This window comes from Odontesthes bonariensis, chromosome 18, assembly GCF_027942865.1.
Source record: "Odontesthes bonariensis isolate fOdoBon6 chromosome 18, fOdoBon6.hap1, whole genome shotgun sequence".
In the NCBI taxonomy this organism is placed as follows: domain Eukaryota; kingdom Metazoa; phylum Chordata; class Actinopteri; order Atheriniformes; family Atherinopsidae; genus Odontesthes; species Odontesthes bonariensis.
Window position 1 is genome coordinate 16,558,946 of NC_134523.1, and position 27,012 is coordinate 16,585,957.

A 27,012-nucleotide genomic window follows, 5' to 3' on the forward strand; every position below is an offset into this window, starting at 1 on the left:
CTGTCCCATAGGCAGAGTCTAGTAACTTAAGGTATTCTGCAGGTGAGCTGTTAGGATTCAAGTGCTTAACTACATCAGCTGCTGGGGGTAAGATAGACTCAAGGATCTTTCGAGATTGTTGCACTTTGGAAATGGAAGGATCACTCATGAGCAGTTCTACACTAGAACGCCAAGTATCATAATCTGGCTCATATGTTGGTCGCGGATCTTTGCCAGAAAAAGCTCTGAGTTTTTGTGAGAACTGTTGCCCTGAACAATCTTCTCTTTTCACAATGTGTTCAACTACCACACGCTGCACTTCGGGAGGGTTTAAATCATGTGCAGACATGGTGGTTAAACTATGAGCTGGGCTACTCGCAGTGTGATTTGACTGGCTCGATCGCTGTACACCTTGAATATTGGGGTCAACTGCTGAAGGCTGAGATTCGACCCTGGGAGATGTAGGTAGGTTCTCAGGTAAGTTAACCTGCTCTGTTGGGTCATGTTCAGTTTCTTTGATTGACTCAGCAATCTGTGACATAACGTCCTGCAAAACATCTGCAAAATTTCTGCCACTCATCTTGGCTAGGTGTTTAATTTCAGTGAGATATGACTTGGATGTATCATTCCCCACACATCGAGTGTAAACACTTGCAAGGGATTGTATCTTATAGCTAACCCCGCTGTCGGTTACATGGGTACATGGCAATGGCTCGAGAGCAGTAACGGCAACACCCGTGTTGTACTCAAAAATAACGCTTTGGACAAACTCTGACTCAATATCGTCTACCTTTATGACTCGTGAGATTGACCCAAACTGTTTTAAGAACTCAGTTACTTCCTCAATTTGCTCATCTCCAGTCACTTCACTTATTATCACCGCATTTGGGACCTTCACAGTTTCACGCTCAATAATATCCATTTTCAATCTGTTAAGGCTTAAGATAATGTCAGGGAAAAAATATTCTCCTGGCTGGCTCGCCAAATTATTGTAACCTCTGACTTAGTAAATAATTTAAGATAACTCAAAAGTTATAGACCAGTTGCTAGGTTCGGCAGGATTACAATAGAAACCAAGGTAATTGCAAAATGAATTGACTGGAGGCAGAAATGAGCAAAAATAATTATTATTTTGTAGAAAAGAATAAAATAAAAACGTAAGTCGACAACACAGTTCAACCAAAATAATAACAACAAGCCGGCATATCAAAATCAAAACCTCAGTCCAATTGAGCTCAGATTTTCAGTTTGTCCTTATAGTCGTCAGTCAAGTCAAAAAATGTTCTTAAGTTCAGCTCTTTCTTTCCGTTCAGTGGTCGTATTGTTACCACATGGATGTTCACAACTGGAGAGAAGAATTATGTTCCTCAATGGATGTTCAGTTCTTCTTTGGGCACAGGCTCGCCATCTCCGTCCGGAGAAAATCCAGGAATTCGATCCAACTTCTTAATCAGCAAAAGAAACCTAGCCTACACACAATAATGATATTATTGTATACAGCTAAATAATCCTTTTTCCTTATCCATTCTTACAGCTATAGCTTAGTTTTTATCTTCAATTTCCATATTACCACAGTAATACTTTACATGCATGTTTCTTTTAACTCAAAATATCCTTTGTAGTGCATGAAATTAATTTTAACCACATGAAACAAATAAATGAAATTCTCTTTTAACCATAAAATTATGATTAGTATTTTTTTTAACCAATTAAATAATCGATTAAACTTGTGTAAATCATAACATGAATTACCAATCAGTTATCTCTTTACCAAGGAGCATTTAGTCTGGTTAGCTCTAATATTCTTCCTTTTGATAACAAATAAAAGATACATTTAACATCATTAACCAGTGGTTTCAACAAAAAAATAGTACAAAAATAACTTAAATATCATTGGGTGAAATCATATCTTAACAGAAATAACATTTTTAAGGTTTTTAAACAGAAATAAATCCAACCGCCATTTAGCGTTAGCACAATGCTAGCACATACGAGCACATGTCTCAACTCACCAAGATGAGGTTTCAATATGGACACGGCAATGGAGTTTCTCTACCTCGTGCTCCCATCAACTTAACATAACAGACATTCCAAATTAACTTCTGAAAAGTGCAGTTACTTGTTTAAAAATGCTTTTCTGCATTAAAACTCACCAAAATGACAAAGTTTAGCTCTAGGCGTCCATGACCGACCTCTTTTCATTTCCGAAATTCAGTAGAGTAAATTTGGCGTTAAGTTAAAAAGAAAGAAGACAGCACTTCCTGTTCAACCGGAAATAAAGCTAGAAAAAGAGACTTACACTTCCTCTTTTCAAAATAAAAGCTTTGCTTATTTTTTAAATAAAAGAGCGCAAGACGTTTTCTCTTCTGGGTTACATTAGGTTAATTGGTGACTCTAAAATTTTCCTTAGGAGTGAGTGTTGATGGTTGTTTGTCTCTGTGTTGCCCTGTGATGGACTGGCAGCCTGTCCAGGATGTACCCTGCCTCTTGCCCAGTGACTGCTAGGATAGGCTCCAGCCCCCCCGCGACCCGACCGACGGATTCAGCGGGTATAGAAAATGGATGGATAGATGGAATATCAATAGCTTTTTTGCAACTTTATTTCTTATTTATGATTTCTATGTACTGTTTCATATATGAGGCCCCAGGTGTTTTTGTAATAATGTGCTCAGGAAAAACACATTAAAGTTGGAGTTCATTCTCTGTTGTGATGGTAGACGTATTTGGTGCAGATCAAAAACTTCTTTTGGCAGACTCCTTTCAAAATAATCTCTCACAGTAACAGCTGCAGTGGTTAATGTTGGTATTCTGTCCATCCATCCATTTTCTAAACCTGCTCAATCCAGCACAGGGTTGGCAGGGGGTGGGGGGGTTCTGGAGCCTGTCCCAGCTGTCATTGGGCGAGAGGCAGGATAACCCTAGACAGCTCGCCAGTGAGACAATAGGGACAAACAACCATCCACGCTCACAATCACTCTTTAAGGTCAGTTCACAGTCACCAATCAACCTGACATGCATGTTTTTGGGCGGTGGGAGGAAGTCGGAGTACCCAGAGAGAACCCACACATACACGGGAAGAACATGCAAACTCCACACACCCACCACACCACTGTGCAGCCCATGATAGAATTCAGAAAGGCTTAAATAGTATAATTCATTTTATCTTTTAAATCACTTATTCTTAATTTGTTAGATATCATGGGTCAGTTAAACTTGTTGGAGTGAACACACAAACCCACGTTTGGGAACTTGGCTGGCTACAGATTTTATAGTTGCTCTACTTCTTTGTTTATTGTGATCAGAGCTCCTTTGTTCTGCATTGTTGTAGTTGGTCCACCACACATGCATGTGAAGGAATATGAGTATCAGGCTAGCAGTCTAAAGCAGCCTGCCCTCTTCTGGACCATGGTAAGTTTCTGACCATGAGCTGGAATTTCACCACAATTTGGACGTTTTCACCCTGTGATCAGTCTGGGTTTCCTCAAAGCCGAGAACTCTACCAGATGCTTGAAGGGCTCCAGCTTTTGTTTCACATTTGGATTTATTTCTGTTTGTTCTGGATTGAGATTTTGAAACTCTACTGTGAAACCAAGTATTTTTTCTTTTTTAAAAGATTTGGAAAAAACAAACTTGTGCTTTCTTTAGATTACAAAAAGAAAACTTGACTAAAACTGAAGACCTATTTAAGCTCACCCATTGCGTACAGCGAGACCAAGACCACAGTTGAAAAAAAAAAATCAACCTATGATTGTGAAGCAGTTGTTTTATATCCAGACAATTTTATGGGCTGGGTCACTACAGAATTGCTTGAAAAATGATCCCATGTATTTGAATTATATCAGATATGCAGCTGCCTGTCCTTTTTATGGATTTTGAAACCATCATCACATTTTTTATGACTTCAACATATTCCTAGTAGTAAATACATTTCTGCAGTCTCTTTCGGCCTCCTGAAGGTTCTGTGCGGTGGAACATATTCCTCCTCCCTGTTACAGTCATGCTAATAAATTTCTCCTCTTTTTGTTTGCCCATCAGACGCATGCTGCTTGGCTCTTGTTTTTTTCTCTCCTCCCCTCAATATTTCATGCCACTGTAAGTGCATCTATTCTCAGCATTCCCCTTGCCCTACCACCCCCTGACTGTCAAAACATAATTTTCTATCATTCGACACCCCATCCACTGCCTTCACTCTGTCTGTACCTCTTGGTCTCCCAAGCAAAAGCTATTGTGCATATTAAAATTACCATTGGTGTACAAAATGAGCTTTTACCTCCAGAAGTGTATTTAGGTTTAGTATAAACCATAACTTTTCGCCCTGTAGAGAGTTTTGAGTGATCTTGCACCAGTAGTATGCCATACAAGGATCAGACTTGATACACGTGGCTCACATATTATATACATGTTTTGGATTGTTGAATTACTTAATACTGAGTGAGTGAATACATAAAGTTTTCAAAAATGTGTCCTGTAATGCACTCATCATTTGTGCTGAGTTAGTGAACCTAACTGCTCTAACTTAAGTGTTTTACCAAAAAACCCTTAGGGCATTTATGTCAAACATAGCTGGATTCATATAAGATTTGAAAGATCGTGAACTATCAGTATTCCACAATGGCAGCTCTTTTAGGTGTTAGACTCATGAAGTATCCTTTAAAGTTTATCAGAACAACAGAGTATTTTTTTATTGACAAAAAAAGCAAAGAACAATAGAAGCTAGGACAATTAAAGTTTTTCTTAAAGGGTTAATTTTTCAATTTTTTTTAATTTTTTGCTCCTTTCCTATCTATTTGGCAAGAGTTTGATTTTACTAAGTAATTCAACTCTATAGATATGATTGGTTGAGGCTAGCCAGTGATAAAGGTGATTTATTCTATTATTTGCTGTGTATTTTTTTAACTACCTGCCCTTGGCATCAAACAATGTTGGTCAGTTTAGAAATCCAAAACTAGGTTGCTAGGGAGTGAATTTAGCTTCTTCCCATTCCATCAGATTCTCACAAACACAAAGAATTTATTCATAAATGATTATAGGACTGTAAGGACTCTTTTTTTTTCAAGGTAGACCAATTAATTTCTATAGCACAATTAAACAACTAGATATTCCACCCACAGCAGAGCACCATTATGGCATCAGCATGCCTGAAATATCCTCAAGACCCCATTTTGTGATGATCGCACATAATGTGTTGAAATGCGTGATGCAGAGGAGATGTCAGAGATGGACAGTAAATCTTCTGCTTCTTCTCATTTTTGCATCTGTAAAAGACAGTTATGAGTCACGGTTTGTGGTATGGTAAGAATCCAATTGCAGACCCAAAAGTGGATATTTGTGTGTCCCAAACCTCAGTTGACTGTGGGACTCTGCATTAATGCGACCTGAGGGATACCGTGTACACCACAACAAAACTGCATACATTTTCAATGAATTGTATGCAACCACCTCAGACGTTTTGTGCTTATTTCAGGTACATCTGTTAAATGAAGTTGGATAAGAACACCACAATGAACAAAGAAAATAGGATTCGAAAATCATTCTTAAGCTGTCTGTTCTCCACAGGATTTTTTTCCATCACTTTTTGTGTGTGCAAATGATGATATCACTAAATACATTTGCATGACATGAAAAAAAAAATAGTTTTGGTCCGACCTTTTAAAATGCATGTAAACAGGTTAGTCTGACCAAAACTGAGCTTCTCGACACCAGACTAGCATACTCACACAGATGATGCGGTTGGAAATCAAATCTCTCCTGCATGTGTAGACTCAACAAGACTCAAATGAGTCTAGGTGCTCTGTACATGTCCCAAAAGTTCCTTTTTGGACATATCTGTAAAAAGAAGAGAGTGAGTGTACATTAAAACAACTGGATTTCCAAAAAGCTGCTCTCATTCACATACAATTTTTCTGTTTCTTCTGCCAGACTCCTAAACCTGTCAGAAACTGACTGAAAACCAGTCCATTTAGAGAATGTGTCAGCTAGTACTTACTTTAAGCATTTCCAGACTGTTGTTTTGCAATAAAAAAAAACTGATTTTATCATCTGACAAAACCACTTTTCAAGTAACTTAAAGATAACCTCTGTGCAGTGAATTCAGTGATGTTTACATATACGATGATTTCCCACAGAGAAAGTTAGACTGCAGGATGTCTTGAATGTTTTCTCTCACAGTTTACAGAATTGAGATGTCAGACATACCTCTGTAAATAACTCGAAAATGAAATCATAGTTTGACTCAACTGTGCATGCAACTGTGCTGTGATGGAAGAATTTCTCTACCAAAACACAATGTCACTATTAAGGCCAATTATAATATGCCAAGTTCACATCAATGCTAACAATGCTGATGGATCTTTTTGCAGTTTGTTAGCTGTACATCATTAGAAATAACATCCATATGACGATTTGGCTCATAGGGATCCAGGAATGTTTTTAACTCAACAGCGTTAAAATCCTTCCAGCTTTACAAGATGCTGCTGCTAATGGTCATAACCTCCTCAGGATGTCTTTGAGTTTTACTTATTATCGCATACAATAACTCAATAGGTCCAAAACAGTTGGTTCAGTTGGTTTCCTGAGGTCGTTTAAAGAATCAGCAGCTGGCATTGTGTTTTTTTTTTTTTTTTTGGCTTGTTTTCCAGGCCCTCCTCTGTATTGATTGATTAATCCATGTCGGTTTATTAGTATTTCATTCTTTTCTGTTCCACTAAAACTATTGTCCTCACAGTTCACACCTTTACTCCTGTCCTTTACAGCCATTTATCGACACATTTTCCTCTTCCCCAAAGGCTCAGCCCTCTTCCAGGCATCCATTTCCTGGTGCTCCCTTTTCATCACTGCCCAATGCAGAGGAACATTGTTCTTGATTGCTTGGCAGATGCCATTATCCTGGGCTTATATCTTCACAATCACATTAGCCATTTGCACAGCTGGGTACTTACTGAAGCGAGGCAGGTTAAGCTTAACACCCGAAGGGACAAAAAGATGGAGGCCCACCTGGAGTTTAGGCCAGGACCCTCCTCAGCACCATGCCATTAACCAAAAAAACCAAAACATCGCTGGCTTTTTTTCCCATTTAGCTAATGCCTCCGTGCCTCCCCCTCCATCTTCACTCTCCACGCTTCTTTTCTTACTTCAGTCTTCTGTAACCTTCTCTGCCTCCTTCTTGATTTCTTTTATTTTCTTTTTATTTCCAACCTCAATCTGTCTGTGCCTCCGGGTTTGTCTCTGTTGCCGCATGTAGTTCTCTAACACTGTAACTCTTTTTTTCCCTCAGTCTTTGCTCTCATTTTGTCACACTTGCACGGGCACAGTTAAGGTAAAGGGCTGCAAACTGGGTATTCTCAACAAATCTAAGATGTAAGGACAGTGGCATGAGGGAGCATGGTTTACTGACACATTTTTGGGCCTTGCTTAGGAAGCCAGAGATGAGTTTTTACACACCCTTGCTCCCATGTAGAGATTTCTCTTTGTCTGACTTGCTGAGTTTAAAATGCCCCTGCCTCTGTTGTCATTTTTTGTCACAGTTGCTTTATATTCAAAGTGTGGCATTTAGCTAGATTATCTGATTAATCAAATAAATCGTTGTTTACTGACACCGCCACCGGACGTTAAACTCAATCACAACAACCTCATTTAAATCCATTAACATTAAACCTGAGATAACTCCGAAATGAGACGTAGGGAAAAGCCGAACAGATGGAGGTAGGAAATTAGAGAAAGCACAGAAAGAAGCCTAGAGGTGGAATAAAGAAATCCCACCGAGGGAAAAACCAGCACATTTCTTTGCTGGAATATTGCTTACAACAGGAATGAAGTAGGATAAGGAAGGAAATCAATATTTAGCGAACAAGGATATATGAAGGTGTCGAGGCTGATTGATGAGAGCAAATTATAAGAATAATCAATATGCCCATAGCTGCTGTTCATGAATTAATCACAAACAGATTCACAGTCAAGGTAACGAGTCAGGGTTACTGTTACTACAGTGTATACCAGTGCCTACAGCAAAATACAAGCTGTGCCTCTGTAGAGGCTGCAAGAGGCAATGAGCATACGCAAACAGGGTATCACATGGTGCAAACTCAGAAGAACAAATTGTTTCAATAAGTTATGACACTCATCCACACAAAGCACATCATAAATATGCATTTGGGCCTCTGCTGGTTGAGGCAGGTTCAGGAAACATATTAAATGTCATTTCTTATATTTTCAATTCACTTTCATTGACAACTGTGTGGTCGGCACACGCAACAGGAAGCGAGAGATAATCAATTTATGAGGAACTGGAGGAATATGCTCCATAGAAGCAGCACTTTCCTCCTGAGTGAGAGGCGACAAAAGGATGACAAATGTTTGAGTGGATGGAGGTGAGTGATCCAGTGGAGCTGCACAGATAGGCAGTGGGACAGCAAGCGCGAGAGTTGGGGGAGAAAAAGTGATGCCACTTGCTCTTTCATCCGCCCCTTTACTCCAGTCGCCACGGCAACATGCCTTGAGGGCACTCGAGAGAGGCGTCATCACCGACAAAAACAACAGAGAGACAGAAAGTGAGTGAGACCAAACTGGAGCAAACTAGACAGACTGAATGCGTGAGAGCTGAGAAAGTGTGAAGTACCAGATTTACAGTTGATTCAGGCTACTTCACCTCATTCAAACAAGTCTGAAACGTGACCTTCAGGGACAGGGACAAAGAAGTATAATACACCCTCATTTATTATTGGTGGTAACTCAGTTTAATGCATGGCTCGCTCAGCTAAAGTTTGAGCAACGGCAACTATGTTTTTACGTGTGGATATCACTGATATCCCTTACAAATAGGATACTATTATAAAATATGAAATTGGCACAGTTAATCAAACCGAGGCTAATACTTTATATTTGGAATTAGCTGAGCCATTAATGCTGCAGGCTGCCATCAGGCTAGATGGAGCAGTTAAACCACCACCGGCGAAATTAAACAGGTTAATTAAAGTCTCCAAATTTTCATACACCCCCCCCAGTCTATATCGTACTGTTTAACACACACGTCTGCACACTGATACACACATAATTACTCAGACACATGTTATTTCTGCACTTGTGATGGCCTTCCAATAGCTGTATTAATTTTTAAATATTAATCTTATTTTAGTTCACCTCAAACTTAATTTGTGAATCTAAATTAGCAATATTTGTATTGCTCTCTTTAATCCAAAAACCTAAAGAATAAATGGTTTGTTTTTTTTCAAAAAGTAATTAACAGAGGAATTCTCACAAAAAAAAGTAGTACATTTTGCATCTGTGGATTTTGTATAGATCAACAGGTGCCTCTGGGTGGCGAATAGAATCCACAACTAACTTTGTACTTACTGCTCATCAGTCATCGTGCCTCCTGTTCTGGATTGTACCCTCATATAGGGGCTAAATACAGCATTAAAACAGAGTTCAGTCGTCCTAAGTATCTGCACTGTGGGTGCAACATTTAATTAGGCTATTGTATAAAAATATTTCTTTAACCTTTAAGCCCTTTATGAACATGCAGACTGAATATAATATATATTAACTTTGCCAATAAATGGAAACTACCTCAGTAATGTAGGCAACGTAACAAACATTTTGGTGTTTACCTCTTGTAGCTGGAAACCAGTATTTGACAGTGCTCTTCATCACTATTATGCTTTTTTTCCTTCTAATTTGTCACCAACTTTGGTGCCAAACGGCTTCAATTTTTTTGACTGCTGGCAGATCTTTAAACAGTCTGCTCATGATAAACAATTATATATTTGAACTTGTGATAATGAGTCATTTCACAGCAAGAGAGGATTTTAGTCTTTATCACGTTCTTCCAGTTTTATTTCAAAGTCAACTATAAACCTACAATATACTTACTGGCAGGTGTTGTGTTCCTGCACAGTCTTGTTCAAAGGAAAGCATTGTGTTTAACAATCATCAAAAAGTTTCTTTACCGTTTTGAAATGGGTATCTATGGACTCCATACTCCAGACCACATTAATATCGTTTTCATTCCGTCATGGTAACTGAAACAATCAGTCTGCTTAGACAGCTGTGAATTAAGCAGAACAAAGGATATGCAAGGTATTTAAGGCAATATACAGTCAAAAGAAAATAATAAGAAAGACAGGCAGGTAATAAGTGAGTAACACAAATTTGTTTTCACCACTCCAGCTCAGCTCTCAAAATGACAGCTGAGCTGGAGTGGTGAAATAGAGCAGATACTGAGACACAGTTTCAATTAATGTAATATTTTCTAATCTGCAATATATGATTAATATGGAACTACAGAGCAAGTGATTCTAACAAGAAGATTCTTGGACATTCTAATATGAGAAGCTGTCTCATCTTAGTGCCCAAATGTAAAGGGGTTACAAATTGGAAATCTCTACCCTCTCTGCCTCTGCCATAGTGGCAATGTTGAATGAGAAATCAATGTTACAACATCTTGAATTCTGGGGAATTCTGAGGATTTTTTTTGGTTTGCCATATTGTATGAATCCTGATTGCATTGAGTCTGTCTTTTATATGAAGGAATGGAGGGATAATGTTTTACAAGTACTGTAAGACTAACCTCTTAGGTCCTGTCTATAAAAATTATATCAATATCTGCTCATGGCCAGTTAAAAATAAAAACTCAATACAGATTTATTACATACAGCTGTAACAATCAGTGTTGGGAAAGAACCCCAAAACACATGGTGTGACGATGTTGAACAAAAATATTTTCACTGATTGAATTTATGAAAACACAAAGCAAAGGTGCTGCAGAGGCAGTGAATCCAGGTAGGAATGATGACAAACAGACAACGAACAAATAAAACTGAGGAGAATATCTACAGGGAGGAGTACACAGGTGAGACAGACAGAACAGGTGTAAACTAAAGGTGGGAGGTAAAACTGACTGTTGTGCACAAAGAGCACCAATTAAAAAGAAAAAAAACTAAACAGGAATTAAGCTAGAACACAGAAATAAAATGACAAAGAAAATGAAAAAAAACGACTAATAAAACACACTGCCTTACAGGCAGATAGATAAACACATGGTCAAATGTTTCTGGAGGTTTTAGAGTTGGTGTAGTTTAATAATTAGGGATCAAAATGGGGGTTGAATTCTGCAAGGGATACGATTTCAGAACTCCTCCGGCTTGGTAATTAGCAGATCTTATCCACTGCAGAACTGTTAAGAAAAGCTTTCTTGTCTTTGTCATTTTTAAACTTGCACAAAGTGCATCCAATCAGTCAAAAATGATGGTGAACAATGTGCAAGAATGTTTAGGGAAGGTAATACTCCAGGGTTAGTTATTCCAGCATATTGATGTTGCTTAGCTTGTTTCTATGTAGTGCGGCAGTCTTTCCTGGTACAGTGTATTTTTTCAATATATACCCCTCAACATCAGATCCGACAGTAATGACCAACTTTTTGGCCAACCAAAACAAAACGTATAGCCACCTATGAATAGAATGGTGGTGCACTCCCATTACCTTCAAATTATAAATACAGTACAGCAGCTGGTTTACTCAATAGCTCTGGACACATATTATTAATAATTGGGTTTTTTCTTGTGAACTGAAAGGAACAAGAGGAAACATGGTTTGAATATGAACATTGACAGATTTCATCAAATAGTCAGTAAATCTATTTACTATTCTTTCCACCGATAACCATGGTAGTTTATGTTCTTTCAATATGAAAATGCTCACTGGGTGAAGGCTATTGAGACAATTTACATTTATGCCATTCATGCATAGTACTGCAGGAGAGCAGGAGTAATGGGTCTAACAGTGACTGGCTCTGACCTCATGGAGAGGCTGTGGAGCACAGACTCTTATCGTTTTTGTTTGTGGAACTATTGTCCCCAAAACCTCACCTTCACTTCAAACTGAAACACTAATTACTGATCACTTTAGAATTGTGTACCATTTATCACGATCTCTAATCACTCAGGGCATGACATTTCCTTAAAAAGGGAGAGGCACACACTTTCATACACGCGGTCTGTGCATAATACGAGGGGGCTGGACAGCCGAGTAGATGAACGTGTGAGAACACCCTGGCCATCAGAGGGCGGGTTTGTAGCGCTCTGTGCGCAGCGTGTGGCAGCTTCTGCTGTGGGTGATGAGAGAAGCGGCAGGTACACACACACCTCCCAGCAAACGTCCAGCGGCTTGGATGCGACTTTAAGAGCTGTGTAAAGACCAATAACCAAGGGCCTCAGCTGTCAGTTGTGAATGTGGTAGCCCGTCTTGCCTTCTCGCCAATTGTGTGGTTTCTCTCTTATGAAAGCAGAACTGATTTGAAAGTACGCACCAGGAGCGAGTAAGAAGTCCACATAGATTTGGCGCAAGTAAAGATGCCTCAGAGGGTCTCGTCGAAATGGGATTAGAGTTATCCACACAGAAGTCATCCCGTTGTTAAGGTAACTGGGAACTTGAAGACGCGCTTCTGACCGCTGGGATGTTGTGAACGACGCGTCACGCGGGACAGAAGGAGCGTGGACGCAGAAGGAAGAGGGGAACCAGGGCTGGACAAGCACCGGAGGGATTATGGCTCTCGCAACGTTTTCTCTCAGCCTCATCACGCTGGCGCTTACAAACTTGCATCTTTCGAGAGCCAGCGACCGGCATGCGGTGTACTGGAACAGCTCGAACCTGCTGTGAGTAGCTTTCTGCATCCCTAACGCAGTCCGGTCCGTGCAAATTACCGCTGCTCGTCTTTGTTGATGCGCACCTGTGCTGATAACTTGTTTACAAGACGGTGGCTACTTCTTTTGTTTAAAGCATTGAACCTCATTACACTAATGTTATATAAGAAATACACTCACTAAGATGATTTTGATTTTCATCTAATTGGTTTCCCAAAGATTTAATCATTCTAAGTAGGCTACAGTATTGCATCTCCAGTGGGAAACTGCCTGTACAATGTTGTTTCTGTTCACTCTCTGAGTGGTTCCAACATACATAATTGATTTCTCTCACATTAAGTCATCTACTCATAAGAGTGATGACTCATTTAAGCTGTTATTTGTAGTCTGTTATCCTCTTTGCCCCCTTAGAGCAACTTCCATAAATGAGCATGTGGACACTCAGTATAATGCTTGCCACACATACAGTATGCAGACATTAGGTATTGGCTCACACACACAGCCTGAGCCTGTTCTTGGACTCTGATTTATCCAACAACAGGCAGGCTGCTTACCTCAGGTAAGCCTCCTCAGGCTCTTTTATCTCCCTCTACATGTATAAAGGCAGCGTGCTGTGGGGCAGAGATCGATGTGGATTCTCCTGCCTTTGTCTTCTCATTAGCCAACAGTGGATCCATCTTTCTCACGTTCTTTTTCTGTCCTCCTCACACAATTTTCCTCTTTGCCCCCATACTCCTCCTATCTGTGCTCCTCCTCTGTCCATTTGTATTCACCTCAGATGCAGGTCTCCCCTATCGCCTCTCTCAATCTCATACTTGGTTATTTTCTTCCTCTTCTTATTTTTCTGCTGTGTCTCACCAGCCAGTCCTTCCCCCCAAATTACCTTTTTTCTGCATCTCATTATTATTGTACCCCCACATCTGCTCCTGGTCCCTCGTTTATCTCCATGGGTTCTCAGATGATGGCACAAACAGTTGATGATTCAAATTAGAAACAGTAAGAAAGTTGAGATGGTGACTTAAATGTCTGATAGTTTCCTTAAAACATTTAAGGAAAGAAATGGCAATAAAACCTAATCGAAACAGTCAAGGGGCTGCTGCGGTGTTGTCACATTAGATTTATGATGGCAGTTAATCCCATCTGTCTGACATGAATAGAAATGACTGGGACTAAGTTATATTTAAGTGCTGTAAAAGTGCACAGTTTTTAAGTGTCATAATCAGAGTCCTCTGTATCTGTATCAGTATTAAGTCTTTCAGTGTGTGCTGCATCTAAAGTGATTTTCACAACATGATAATTGTTGCTCATTGTAGCTATTAATCATACTGTTAGCACATTTGGTGTCTTTCAATTGACATTTTTGTGTTAAAATGACAAATATGTGCAGATATTAATTAACTCAGAATGCTATGTAGGAAACAGAGAGATGCAGAGAGGAAGGGAAGCTGAGACGGACAAAGTGCAGGTGTGGGTCTACATGCCTGCGTGTGCAAAACCTCTCCTTTCTTCAAGGCCACATACAAATCTCTAAAATAATGCAAAAACTGACCCAGTTTGCAGGTAGCAGACAAATCCACAGAGGCTATGGCAAGAATACCGATGGCCATCAGGCTTCACAAGACCTTTAGCTTGAAACCACCTCTCCACCACTCTGTCTGCATGCACAGAAAACCATCTTAAGGCCTCACTTGTTCAACAATGCAGCTCCCGTCTCATCAAGATCTTGTCAGAGAGACGAGCTCCAAAGGGAACAGTAAGAAATGAAGGCCGTGACACAGAGTGAAGAACCAAAGGCCTTTAGGGCCAAACTCTAGTTGAGGCTATAATGTTTTACCCTTGAGCACAGCATTCAGCACAGATGGTTATGGCACAGCTGCAATAAATGGGATCACTTGGAAGCCAAGTTGTTTGTTCCAAAGCCATGAAAACGGCTTTTTATGACACGTTCAGCTAGAAATGTCTTTCTCTGGTGTAGTGAAAGTCCAAAGTGGACTACCACACAGATGATACCGAGTAATACTGTGCTTTTTGGGGTAAACAACATCAGATAACTTATTATAGGTTTTTGTCCTGCTTTGGATAATTTGAAATGTGATGTCTTGATTATCATAACCCAAAGAAATAACTCGGAGTGCTTTGATCACCGACCAAAGTCTGTCACGACCACACTACCCCCATTAGAAAGTGTTGGTCTCAGCTTCCGCTCTCAGCAGTACGCCCAGCCAACTCGTTACAGATGTCCCTGCTAATGGCTGACTGAGGCAGGAAAAAACACACACGCAGGCCATTAAATCATCTTGCATCTGAGGCCATCTGCCAATTAGAGAGGGGAGATGCGGAACATCTTGAGAGCGCGCAGGAGCAGCGGTGCACTGCGGTAGCCTCGCCTACTCCCATGCAGCGTCCCGTGCTCCTGCCACCTTTCTCCATCAGGTGTTTGGCCTCACTGGTTACACAGGGCACATCTCTGTAATTGGGAAACCCGTGTCAGCATGATGAAAGCAGGAGAGCAGCTTTCATTCAATCTCCTACTCATTCCCAAAGTCACACAGTGTCCCTACTAATGCTTGTAACTTAGCAGAGCATCAGAGCGCAAAGTCTTTGCATGGATATGGGAGGGTATTGAGTTTAAAATTGTGCCACACATCTCTTTGCAAAAATGCATCTTGCTCAGCAAGATGAAAGTTATCTTTTGCTGTTTGTGGCTGATCCTGAGTGATTTACAGCTCTCCCTGTTTCATTTGGAACATTATAACTCTGATATGGACCTGAAATGGTGTCTGTCAAGCCCCAAGCCTGCCTGATGAAAAAAGCATCCCAATTCCCAACACACCATATTCAGTGCTACAAGATAAATTATCACCATAGCAAATTACTTCCCTGAGAGTGTGAGGAATTTAGGCTTCGTGATCAATGTTTAGTCGAGGTGTTGTCTTTCTAAATAGGCTCATTAATCGCTAAGATGGTCAATCTGGGAATTACACCCAGCTTGAGGTGGAGGTGGTGTCCCCTAGGAAGAGAAGAACCTAATGCCTTACAGGAAAAAAATTAAGTGTCAATGAAGGTAATGATTGATGAGAAGTGAAGAGAAGAGAGCGAAGTGATGGATTTTGGATAGTGATGAATATTTTTGTCAATAGATGGAGAAAAAGGCAAGAATGCAAAATGTGACAGAATGTAAAAGGTGGGTGTATTTTGGTTGCATAGAGGAACAACATGCTGGAAAAGTGGAAAGCAGAGTGCTAAATAAAGCAGGGGAAAGCAGGGAAAATATAGATTGAGTTGGGTCAGGAAGGGTGAAGAAAAGCGTGCATTTTCACCAGATATAGAAGTTAAGTTATTTGGCTGAAGGTGCTGGTGCGGCTGTTTTCTGAGGAGATGATACTCACAGGAGTTGATCCGTGCTAATGTGGACACTGGCAGGGTCATTCATGTGGACCAGTGCTCAGAGACAATAGCTCCAGCCATTCAAATGCCCCTTTGCCCCACACAACACAGCACAGACAGAGCGTACAAGAGACAAGCAGATTTGCTACCTGATTACATCCGCTTTCGTTCGCCTGCAGCTCTGTCTCTTGGCTGTCTCTGCAATTTTGCATACAAATGTATCTTATTCACTGGCATTCAATTTGTTCTTTCGCATTCACTGTACCACACAAGCACCTCAAACAGCATTAGATTTTCGCGGTTTTCTTCACGGGTGCCATTTTGTGACTAACACAGATTAAAAACTGACCTTTTGATGTGTTTTTTAATTAAACATGTCATTCCATCTCTAACAAAACATTATTTTCGCCAAGTATTCAAGTTATTTGTGAACTTTTGAAAGCTTTTGTGTTTTTACATCGAATTTAGTTATCCAGAAGAGGAGTTCAATTTGGCTAAAGAGTTGGTTTAATTGACATTATTATTACCTGAGTTATTTGAGCATAGATGTGCAGTGGTGTCTTAAAGCCCATCAGTCTGTTAAATGATTTGCTGGTCATTTTTAGCTCACGGAATCTGCCATGAGTGACATAAATGGAGAAACACTGAAAGGATATTTAATGGTTTGTATGGATCTAGGAGTGGGTGTGTAGATCAATAGATTTATATGGTAAGGGAAGGTGAATGGACCCAGGCTGAACTAAAAACACTACTAGGTTGCATTCTGAGCAACCATCAATCTGGGTGTGTCAGGTGATCAATTTCCAAATGCATTTTTAATTTGATTTTGCGGTGTCAGTAAATTGCCATGAAGCATTTGGAGCTCAGGTCGGGAAGCCCGGATCAAGTGCTGCCTTGGAGCAGCATGCTTGAGAATTGATTGTTACGGGCTTGTCAGTCACTGCTCTGGGGTTCACGCTCCTTGGAGGCCTTAAGTGTGTGTGCTCTAATCAAGGCCATCGTGTAGCAGCAGCTTCAGAGAAAACACAGGTTTAAAAAAAAAAAAAAAAAAAAAAACCACGATGGCAGGCAACGATTAAAGAGAAAAATATATTTTGAATGATTCTGTGTCTTTAAAAAAGTGCAACCTTTTTTTTTGTAACATGAAACTGAAAAAGAAGGATGTCTGTGACACTTAAGCTGTAAATTATTCCTTCTCAAGATAAGACTGAAGGACTTTCATCAGAACTCACTCTAGATTCTGCTCGCTTTTCAGATTGAAGGGCCAGGTGAGACATCAGTATAGGGTTGTTTTTGCCAAATGTCTCACGGCTTATGGTGTAGCAAGCTGAGGCAAGACATCTGGCTTATTCTGTCACTAAAGATTTAAGGATTCTTAACACTATTGAGTTAACCTCAACAGACGTAATCACAATTCTGGACAAAAATAGCACGAACGCTTTCACGTTCAATGCAGGCTGCAGCTGTTAGGAGACATTTGTTTGACGAGGTAGTGCAGCTTAATTCAAAGGTGGGCTGGAACACTGATAAAACCTCAGCAAGTGGCACTCAATCCACCTGGAGCATAAGAGTGGAAATGCACGGATAGACCGGCCGATGACCGGAATTAGCCAGTTTTCAGTCTGACTGAGCATGACCGTGACTGGCTGGTGCAGCGACACCGAAAAGAGAGGCCTCATCTATCTTTGATGCTAAAGATGGCAATTCAGTATCAGTTAGATCTTTTTTGTACAACAAAAGAGGTGATACAATATTATTTTACAGTGATGAAGAGTTACTGTATGTCGTCTGTGTCTTATTATGACCACTCTGTTGGATATTCCATTAAGGAAAAGACAAAAATGTTTGTGTATGTTATCAATCATAGAATTTAGAAGCAGAATCTGAATTGGCCGGGAACATTTTAATCTCTATGTATACATAAAAATAATAAGAAATTCTGTGAAAGCTTTGACCATTACTCTAATTATTAAGTCTTCCATCTTGGTGTTTCTATATCCTCTCTAAACCCTCTATAGAGCCACTCAAAGCTTGCATTAGTATGAGAAATTGGTTGGTTTGGTGGGCCATTATAAACTGTTTATGGGCTCTGATGGAAAGGTGTCAAGGTTCTCATCCAAGAGCTAACCCAGGTGTGGCGGCTGCTTTTTCTGGAGGAGCTCAAAGAAAAACATAGTAAGGCCATCAAAAACCATTAGCATTCCTGCAGTCCAAGGTTATAAAAACTGCAGTTAACTGGCAGTGGGAACCCACAGGAGATAGTCCCCATCCCAGACAGGTAAAACCAATTTCAGACTCAATGATTTGAATGCAAATGCTTTCTACAAAGAGGGCTTTCCAAGTTCCGAATGGTGGCTCCTCAGTACATTACTCTGGGAGTCCGCACCACAGTGCCCGTTACCCACAGGGAAATTACACTGCTGCTAAGATGAAAATGGCTGCCACGTAGGAAGAAGATCAAAGGTGTTGATAGGAGGACGGTCACTGGCTGGAGCTTGATTATTTGGAAAATGGGTCTTGTTACGCTACATAGCTCAGAAAACGATATGGCAGCCACAGCAGCTGGTCAAAATAAATGTTTTTTCTTTTCTGTTAAAGCAAAGGGCTTCCTCTGAGATATGTCAGTTCAGGTGTTTTTTTTTTTAAAACCACCTAGCGCCCTCAGAGTTATCAGCGTTACTTCTTAAAAAAAAGCCAGTGAGAGAGGACGCAGGTTTGTGCTCTGTCATATCTTGTTCTCTGTTCATTCCCTTCAGGTGTTGAGCCATGGCAGGTCTTCCTTCTAATGCTCTTTGGTTCTTAACAACAGCTGTGTTACAAGAAGTGGAAACTGTCCTCACAGCTTAGTGGATGATACGGCTCCACTTTCGCTTTTATATGAGGGGCTATTTCAGATATGGGCAGGGTAATAATTAGATATTCTGTTACAACTGAGATTTTTCCTATTGAAGATGTAATTATATGAGGGTCTGAGACCCTTCGGCAGCCGTCATCCCTGTAATAAGAATATTTGAAGAAAATTGAAATCTCTCTTTCGTGCTTAGTGCATCCAGAATGACAAAAAAGTAATGTGACCCCTCAGCAACAGGAGGAGCAGCAACCACAACCAGTGAGTTAATGTATCCTTTTTTTGTGTGTGTTTGAGGGAACTTTTAAATCAGTGCAGTCTTCAAGTGGAACTGTTAGATAGCAAAATCTTTAGAGCTTGAAAGTGCAATGCAAGTGAAATGTGCAGAAAGCTACCTCTTGGCACAAAATTTGTTATATTGTTGTGAGGAAGGGAGCCAGAGGGCTGCTCAAAGTTAACATTTAGAGATATTCCAATGCACTGCCTGGTGAGGTAGCAACATATAGTAGATGCATGAAAAAAAAAAAACTTTTGAGAGCATGTAGCTGGCCTCTCCATGATGTCACAGCCTCATCCAGTACTGTGAAAAAGGTCCATCTGGAGTGTTACAACATTATATGAAAATTAAGATAAGTATGACTATTTGATATACTATAGATATGTAACTAAGTTCTCTAATTTCATTTTCTGTTATCCCGAAAAAATAAGTAGAGTTTGAAATTATATGGATGAAAAATAGTGTGAGAAAGTCATCTGGTCTTGCCTGATATCAGACAGAGCTGTCAACTCATTACAATCTGTTTTCATCCTCGGTCTGTCATTGACTTTACTTTAATCTCTTTCTGCAGGGTAGAGCGTTCTTTTTACCCCTGGCCAATCAAAGAGACATTTGCCAGAGTTTAACATAATTTCAAGTTTGCACTGATGCCTAATCATTCCAACATTTCTGTTTTGCTTGAGTTTAAGTATTTGAGCGGAGTAAAGTGTAGCTCAGCATGGCTTTGGAGTGGTGGAAAAAAAGTGCTGCTCACTTGAAATGTGTCACGGTGCACAGCTCTACAGCACTCAGTGACAGCCTGACATTGATGTTTATCCTACTAAAGGTACTTTTAGGCTTTTATTGGACCAGACTTTTTTTAACTAAGGGAGCCTTGTTTCATGCCAGACAAATCAGTCACCTTGGTGGAGTGGATGGATTCCAATGACATGACCCAGCCAAAGTCACATTTTTGTCACGACCTAAGTGTGCCACAGTCTAAGTTGCAAGGCTTCAGAAGACTGACTGCTTTTGTACCAATCTTATTGTTTAATTGTGGCCCCAAAAAATGCTTCTGCAACAAAACCATAAACAGTAGAATCATGCAACTTTATGACAAGGTTCAGAACACCCCAACATGCTCAAAGCCCAAGATACTGCATTTATACGTGTGGCTGTAATAATCAAATCGCTCATTTTGTTCATCTCGGAATTTGTCTGTATCCTTTTTCAATTAGTCCTTTACTTTAAAACTTTCTTTTCCCCTCTTTCTTTTACTTTTGTCAATTTTCAAATTCAACCTGCTAAACCACTGGTTGTGAAATGAACTCTGGGTCATCAGGAGACTTAGCTGATGTGTTTTTTGTCACACCCATGGGATTTTCCCCATGTTTTTAGCCTTGTGTTTTATCATGTTTTAGGTTATGTTTTGGTTTTTGAGTTCATAGTTTACCATTGTCTTCCCCACAGTTACTGTTTGCTCATTAGTTTCACTCACATCACCTGATCATTGTCCCCAGCTGCACTCATTCACAATCACCCAGTTCCCTATTTAGTTTCCAGGCTCCCCTGTCCTTTTGTCAGATCTTTTCCTGATTTTCACCCCTTCATGTCACTTCAAGCTACGATCCTTAAGTTAAGTGTCTTTCATGTCAAGTCTTTTGTTTTGTTTTGTCTCAATTATATTCAAGTATTTATTCCACAGTTTAAGTTTTTTGTTATCCGGCTCAGCCGCGCCTTTTGTTAACCACGTTTTGTGTTGTGAATAAAACTCAGTTTCTGCTTTACACCTTTTGGAGTCTGCATCCGTGTCCTACCCACCACACAGTCCTGACATTTTAAAGTTTTTAAGGATATTTCAATACGCCAATCCATTTAAATTTTACAAACCAGCGAGTCAAGATATCAACCTGGAACTTGGGACAGACATTCAAGAGTCTTTCTCAAGTACACATAATAAAGCCCGATTCACTTTAGCTCTCAGTGCCCCACAAATAAAAAATCAAAGACTGTTGTGAACTATTTAAGGGTTAATTATCCAAAAATGCCCCAGTTTCATACACATCTGTGCTTCAGTTTGTCATTGATGCGGTCAGTAGGTCATGTTTTCTGGGAATACAAAGGTCTATGGTTGAAATCCACTGGTGGTCAACCTGTCCCCCCCCAAAAAAATGTATTGCAATATTTGGCACATTATTTAATTGGTAATTGAGGTCTTATGCTTGTCACGCCATGGGACTCATGTTTTAGGTTACGTTTTGGTGTTCAGTTTATGTCCAGGTTTTGCTTTTCAGTCTTGTCATTGTTTTTCCCCCTCACTCAGGTCATTAGTTTCATTCACTTCACCTGCACTCATTTTCATCAGCTGCACTCATCAGTTCCCCACAGTACTTAGGTTCCCTGTTTGCTTTCAGTTATCGTGAGATCCTTAATGTTTTTTTGATTCCACAGTTTAAGTTTCTTTGTTTACCTTTTTTTGTGAATAAAATCCCAGTTTGCTTTCATCCTCAAAGTCTGCATCCGCATCCTACCTCACCACCCCTTTACTGACAATGCTAAGGTTTCTCATGCTCACAATCAGATGTATTTTTAATCAATATTTTATTTGGTACAGTTGGATGTGGCAAAGTTGTTGTGATGTTCTGCAGTGTCAGGCTTGCATGCAAACCCTTACATAATATATCATATATAATACACAGTCAGCAGATCAGACTTTAACTCTGTGATATCATCCTCCATTCTCTCTTCCACGACTCCAGATTTTCTACCACATCATTAAATCAGATCTCGTGTTGGTCTGCATCAAAAATCTATTTGGGGATTCATTTGCCGCCTTGATGTGTAAATTCAGTTATGATTAATACATGAGCTACGGCACATGCATAATTATGTCTTGCTACTCACACGTTTGCATTTTTTTCTCCTTCGTGGTGTTGTCGCTCATTGATTTATATGGACAATACGTGACTCATAACGGCATCCTCCAGCTATGGAAGTGCGGGTGGAGGATCCTTTCCTCTGCCGTTCTCCTCATCAGTGTGAAGTGTTAGTGAGAGATACAGTGCTTTCTGTTGCTTGTATATGTTATAGTTGGGAGGGTGCTTTGCAGAGGGATGATAAAGTGTTTAGTACAACCCCAATAAAAAAAAAAAGTTGGAATGCTCTGTAAAATGCAAATAAAACCTGAATGCTACCAAACATATTTTATTGATAATAGAACATGTTACTATTACGTGAAAAATGAGCTAATCACGACTCTCCCTTAACTACAGAAGGTACCAGTCTACTCATTAAGTTTTTATTTGGTCTGCTCAGCTCCTTTTCAGCAACTGTGGCCTAAACACAGCAGGTGTAGTAAGTGGCACCTTTTTGAAACTGTTACAGTGTGAAAGCAACATTTGTGTTTACAGTATATGTCAAAAACTGGCTTTATTTTCTCATGGTAATGACCTGTGTAATGCAGTACTGGTCTGTGTCTAGACTAGTGTGTAAAACTGGGAAAAGCAAAGAGACGAGCTCAGCTCCTCAACATGCTGTGTGTGGGTGTATAGAATATCAATGTCCTGCTGTGCTCTCACTCTGTGTTTGTCTGGCTGCAGTTAGGTGGCATCTAAGATGTTTTCATGTCTCATTGTCTGTCTTGGTTGTTTTGTGTGTGTGTGTTGTGTGTGCGAACATGCTTTTTTTTTGATAGATTGTCTTTGAAAGCAGAGTAATGATCCTGTCTTCGTGTCTTTGGCCTTTCTGTCTCTTTTGGTCCCTCACGCCTGTGTTTCCTTTCTGTTGGTTTGCATTTGCCTCGCAGAGCAGCAGCTCTCTCTGTCTTCCTGCCGTGTTGTTTGAAGTGTTTTCGCTCAGCCTTCTGTTCCTGCTCTGTTCTCACCTTGTGTGGAGTCAATGGGAAGTCCCAGAAGACTCCTTCGCTCAACCGCATTGCCGTGCGTGGGAGGAGAGTGGGCCCTGCCGCCCATTTGCCTCCCTTTAATTTATCACTCCATCGCAATTGAAAGAGTGAATCACATATGTTGTATCATTATTTTGAAATTCGTTGCTGACTGCACATTCACTTGGCTTTCTAGTACAGTGTAATAAAACACGAGAAAATGTGTTTTCTTTTTTTCTGCAGCCCATGCTTTTTTGTGTATTAGCATAGCTTTCATTGTAGGTGAAGGTCCATACAGTGTTAGATAGATGGTTATGATAAATAGATTTGCTTTTGCAGCACTTAAAGGGATTCTGTGCCACTTCCCAGGAGGGAGATGTAAAAGACATTGTGGCAAAAAATGTGCAAAAGGAAGAAAGGAAGGTTGGTGAAGGGAAGTGTACAAAAAAAAAAGATGTGGGAAGAGGCTACAGTATAAAGCAGCACAGAGTTGTAAAGGCAGAAAGTGGAGTGAAATTGGGGATTGGCAACTGGGGGAAGGGGATATTCATAGAGGAGAGGAAGAGTGTGTATGGAGAATATTAATGATGTATCAGGAAGTAGAATATCTTTAAAGGCCTCAATGGTTTTTTTGGTGCTCATGCGTACTGTATCAGAACAAGCTGCTTGGAGGCACTGCTGCAAAATCAGGGAGTATCTATCTATCTATCTATCTATCTATCTATCTATCTATCTATCTATCTATCTATCTATACTTTACTCTGCATCTCTTTCTATTTCATGCACAGCTATTCGAACACACTATTTTTGAGTTGCTGCTGTGGAAGGACTCTAAAATCCCTCCCAGCAGCTGTCATCATCATCAACAGAATCTACAGCAGGAAGGAAATGCAAATATGTGTGTGTGTTTGTGCACAGTGAGAGGAAATAAAGAGGGAGAAGGAGGTTTATAATATGATGGAAGGAAGAAACACCCCTTCTTTCGTGAAAGCCTGTGTCACAGGTGGCAGTCAATAGCCCCTTTCACACTGCGACCCGCTACCTTAGCGGGTCCAAATTGCACCTTCGACCCGCGTCGAGCAATGTGAACGCTTGGCGTGTTGGTGACCCGTGTCGCCTGAAGCCAAGTTCAGGGAGCGTTGCCTAGTGGCAGAGCGTCACACGAAACAAATAAAATGCTGGGCGTGTACAATGACGTAGGCACAAGCCATGCGTCGGAGGTAGGGTTATACACCTGAGGACTCATTTATGCAGTTCATGGAGATGTTATTTTACGGGGTGTGGATGGTTACAACGTGGGATGCCGCCGAAGAACATATGCGGAGAATACAAGAGCACTATAGTCCCCGAAATGTGGCGGTAAATAACGTCCTCTGCTGGGAGGCTGAGGAGCTCGCGGACCTCCTTGTCTCCCCAGTTGGCCATATTAAAAAATGTCTCGAACTTGATGTAGGCTAAAACAGAGTAAAACTTGTCCTCACCTGTCGCTGTTGTTCTGAATCAGCTGTCCATTCTGTCTTTTAAACTCCTCACGTCACGCCACGCCCACGTCCGACCCGTGTCGATTGCGTTCACACCAAACTCGGCTCGGCAAAAAGACTAGGGTCCGACGCGGGTCGAATGGCGAGTCGAGTTGACGCGGCAGCCCGGGTCGGCAGTGTGAACGCAACAGCGGACACGCTAAATTCGCGGATTAAACGCGGGTTATTCGGCAGTGTGAAAGGGGCTAATAACAGGGCCAAGAACAGGCTTGTCAGGGAGCCAGAAAGGGGGAAGCAAAAAAAACAAAAACAAAACTAATACGTTTCTACACATACAGCAAACGACAAAGGTACAGAGGAAGGCTCGGCAGCGATGGTGTGGTGAACAACAGGAGAGCACATAGTTAAGAGTTAAAAGATGTAGTGAAGAGAATAACACACACAGCCTGGGGTTGTTGTGTACAGTGTGATGGGTGAAGTAGGTGTGAGGCACAGCAACTGCAGAAGATGGATTCCCCCTGTGGAAAGTGGCTTACTACCAGGAGGCCTATTCTCTGAGAGAGTTGAATGCTGGTTGAAACACTATGGTACTGATTGAAAAAAGGAAGAGACTGTAGACAATCCAAATCACATCTCTTGCTGATGTTTTTTCTTTCCATTTGATGGGAGTGATGTAGATTGCAGCATCAAACTCTTTAGTTGCCATTTTTGATGAGAATTCTGTCTGTCGATAGAAAGTTGCTATTTTGGTCACCTTTGTTAACATTTCCGAAAAAAATTAACTTCGCACTTGGCATTTGCAATTTGAATATCTAATGGCCAGGCTTTAATTTTCCTAATGGGAATGAACTTTTGGTCAAATTAGGGGTTGCATTCAATTTTATTCTAACCTCCAGTGCCTGCTACACGATTGTAAATTGGTGCCCAGGAAATCATATCTCTAGCTAATGCGCAGTGTCAGGCAGATAGCAGCAGTTTCCAAAAATGCCAAGGGCATTAGCATTCCTACATTGTGCTTAGTGTTCAAGGTCTCAGTGTTTAAAACTAGAAAATAAAATGCTGTTCAGCAGCGAAGTGCCTGTTCCCACCTCATCTTCATTAGAGAGTTAATCAACAAACCATCATCATATGTATTATTTATGAGCAGAACCAATTTGATTCTAAAAACAGGTTACTTTATTATTTATTACAGTTTTTGGTAGGTTTCACACAAGCTATCTATCTATAAATAACATACACTTATCGAGGATTGCCATCTTAGCCCAACCAGGCCTACCAGCTGCACTACCAGCCACTGCTCACAGCCATGTATGCAAATAACCTTTTTTCAATCAACCTTGAGGTTCATTCTGAGGTGTTCCACATAGGTCTGGCCTTCAGAAAAGTAATTCATCCCGAATTCCTTTGACCTCCGAGGTCTGCAGGTGAAATGACACCTTTAATCACTAACCTGCACTCTGTGTTAGCTGAGACAGAAGAAGGTCACTTCAAGTAAGCTGGTTACAAGTTTGTGTTTAAAAGAGCTGTTTAAATGAGCTGCTGATGGTAGTTATTGAGTCCTCCTAGCACCACTGCCAGTGATGCAGTAGAGGCGCCAATGATTTTTGTTTCTTATTATCTCAGTGGTGTTTTGCTTTTTTTCATATGCAGGAAAACCTTAACCAGGTGTCACTGAAACAGCCGTTCGTCAGGCAAGATTTTATTGAAAACAAGTAAGAGCACACAATGTTATGATGGTAACAAGCTACTGACTGTCAAAGCTGGCAGCATAACTGGGGAGGTTTTTTAAAGTGAGCAAAGTCGGCTTAAAGAGTCACAAGAAATGACTGCAGACATTGTGTTGTTATCTTGATACCTCTATCTTTTACCTGCTGTTAGATTTTTGCAGAATTCCCCCCTTTAAAGGAAAATTAAATTTAAATTCATTCATTTGTGGTTATCTCATGATTTATGTCAAATATGAACACCTATCATGAGGAGACAGTATGTTTCTCATGAGATTTTGATGCATAAGACTAGAAATAGGAGTCCTGTAACAGAGCTGGAATTAATAGGCAGAGCAGAAAAGTCCAGCATTATGTTTGAAATATCCGGTTGTCAGCCTTTGCAAGAGAACTGCTCCACTTTTTTTCAACATTTATCGCCATGGTGCCTGTGAGCAACACAATACTCTTTTAATTTCTCAAATGAGACAGTTGAAGAGCCAGGTAAACAGCTCTTGTTTGACAGTTTGTGTAATCTTGTTCTCTTGTGACTTTAGGTCGCTGTTATAGCAAATATAGCAAAAAGCTTAAAAGAAACTGTCTTATCTGATAGTGTATACTATAGGTGTGAAACTGTTGGGAGGAATTACACCCTAATAATGCATATGCATGCTCTAAGAGGCTTTCAACTTTCAATATCCAGCTTACACTACTGCACAGTTTATCTCTGATGTAGCATGTCTCTGTGCAGCAAGACTCAACTTAACCTTTCACACAAAGCCAAAAGCATGAAGATACTTTGTCTAACTCGAGATATAGATTAGATATTCGGTTCATTGA

The 27,012-nt window shown here is 40.4% G+C and overlaps 1 protein-coding gene and 1 long non-coding RNA gene across 2 annotated transcripts in view; one reads left to right on the plus strand and one right to left on the minus strand.

Annotated features, from left to right (window-relative positions):
• Positions 1–1,090: 1,090 nt before the first annotated feature.
• On the minus strand, positions 1,091–2,187 carry LOC142368106 (uncharacterized). Its single transcript, XR_012767257.1, has 3 exons — positions 2,133–2,187; positions 1,992–2,051; positions 1,091–1,448 (listed from the first exon to the last, which is right to left on the minus strand). It is a non-coding gene; the product is annotated as an uncharacterized LOC142368106 (long non-coding RNA).
• A 9,863-nt stretch (positions 2,188–12,050) lies between these two features.
• The window catches only part of efna3a (ephrin-A3a), a 67,967-nt gene continuing 53,005 nt past the window's right edge, over positions 12,051–27,012 (plus strand). The window contains exon 1 of the mRNA XM_075449458.1: positions 12,051–12,626. Coding sequence (XP_075305573.1) covers positions 12,517–12,626 — 110 coding nt within the window. The 5' untranslated portion in view covers positions 12,051–12,516. The remainder of the gene's footprint in view (positions 12,627–27,012) is intronic.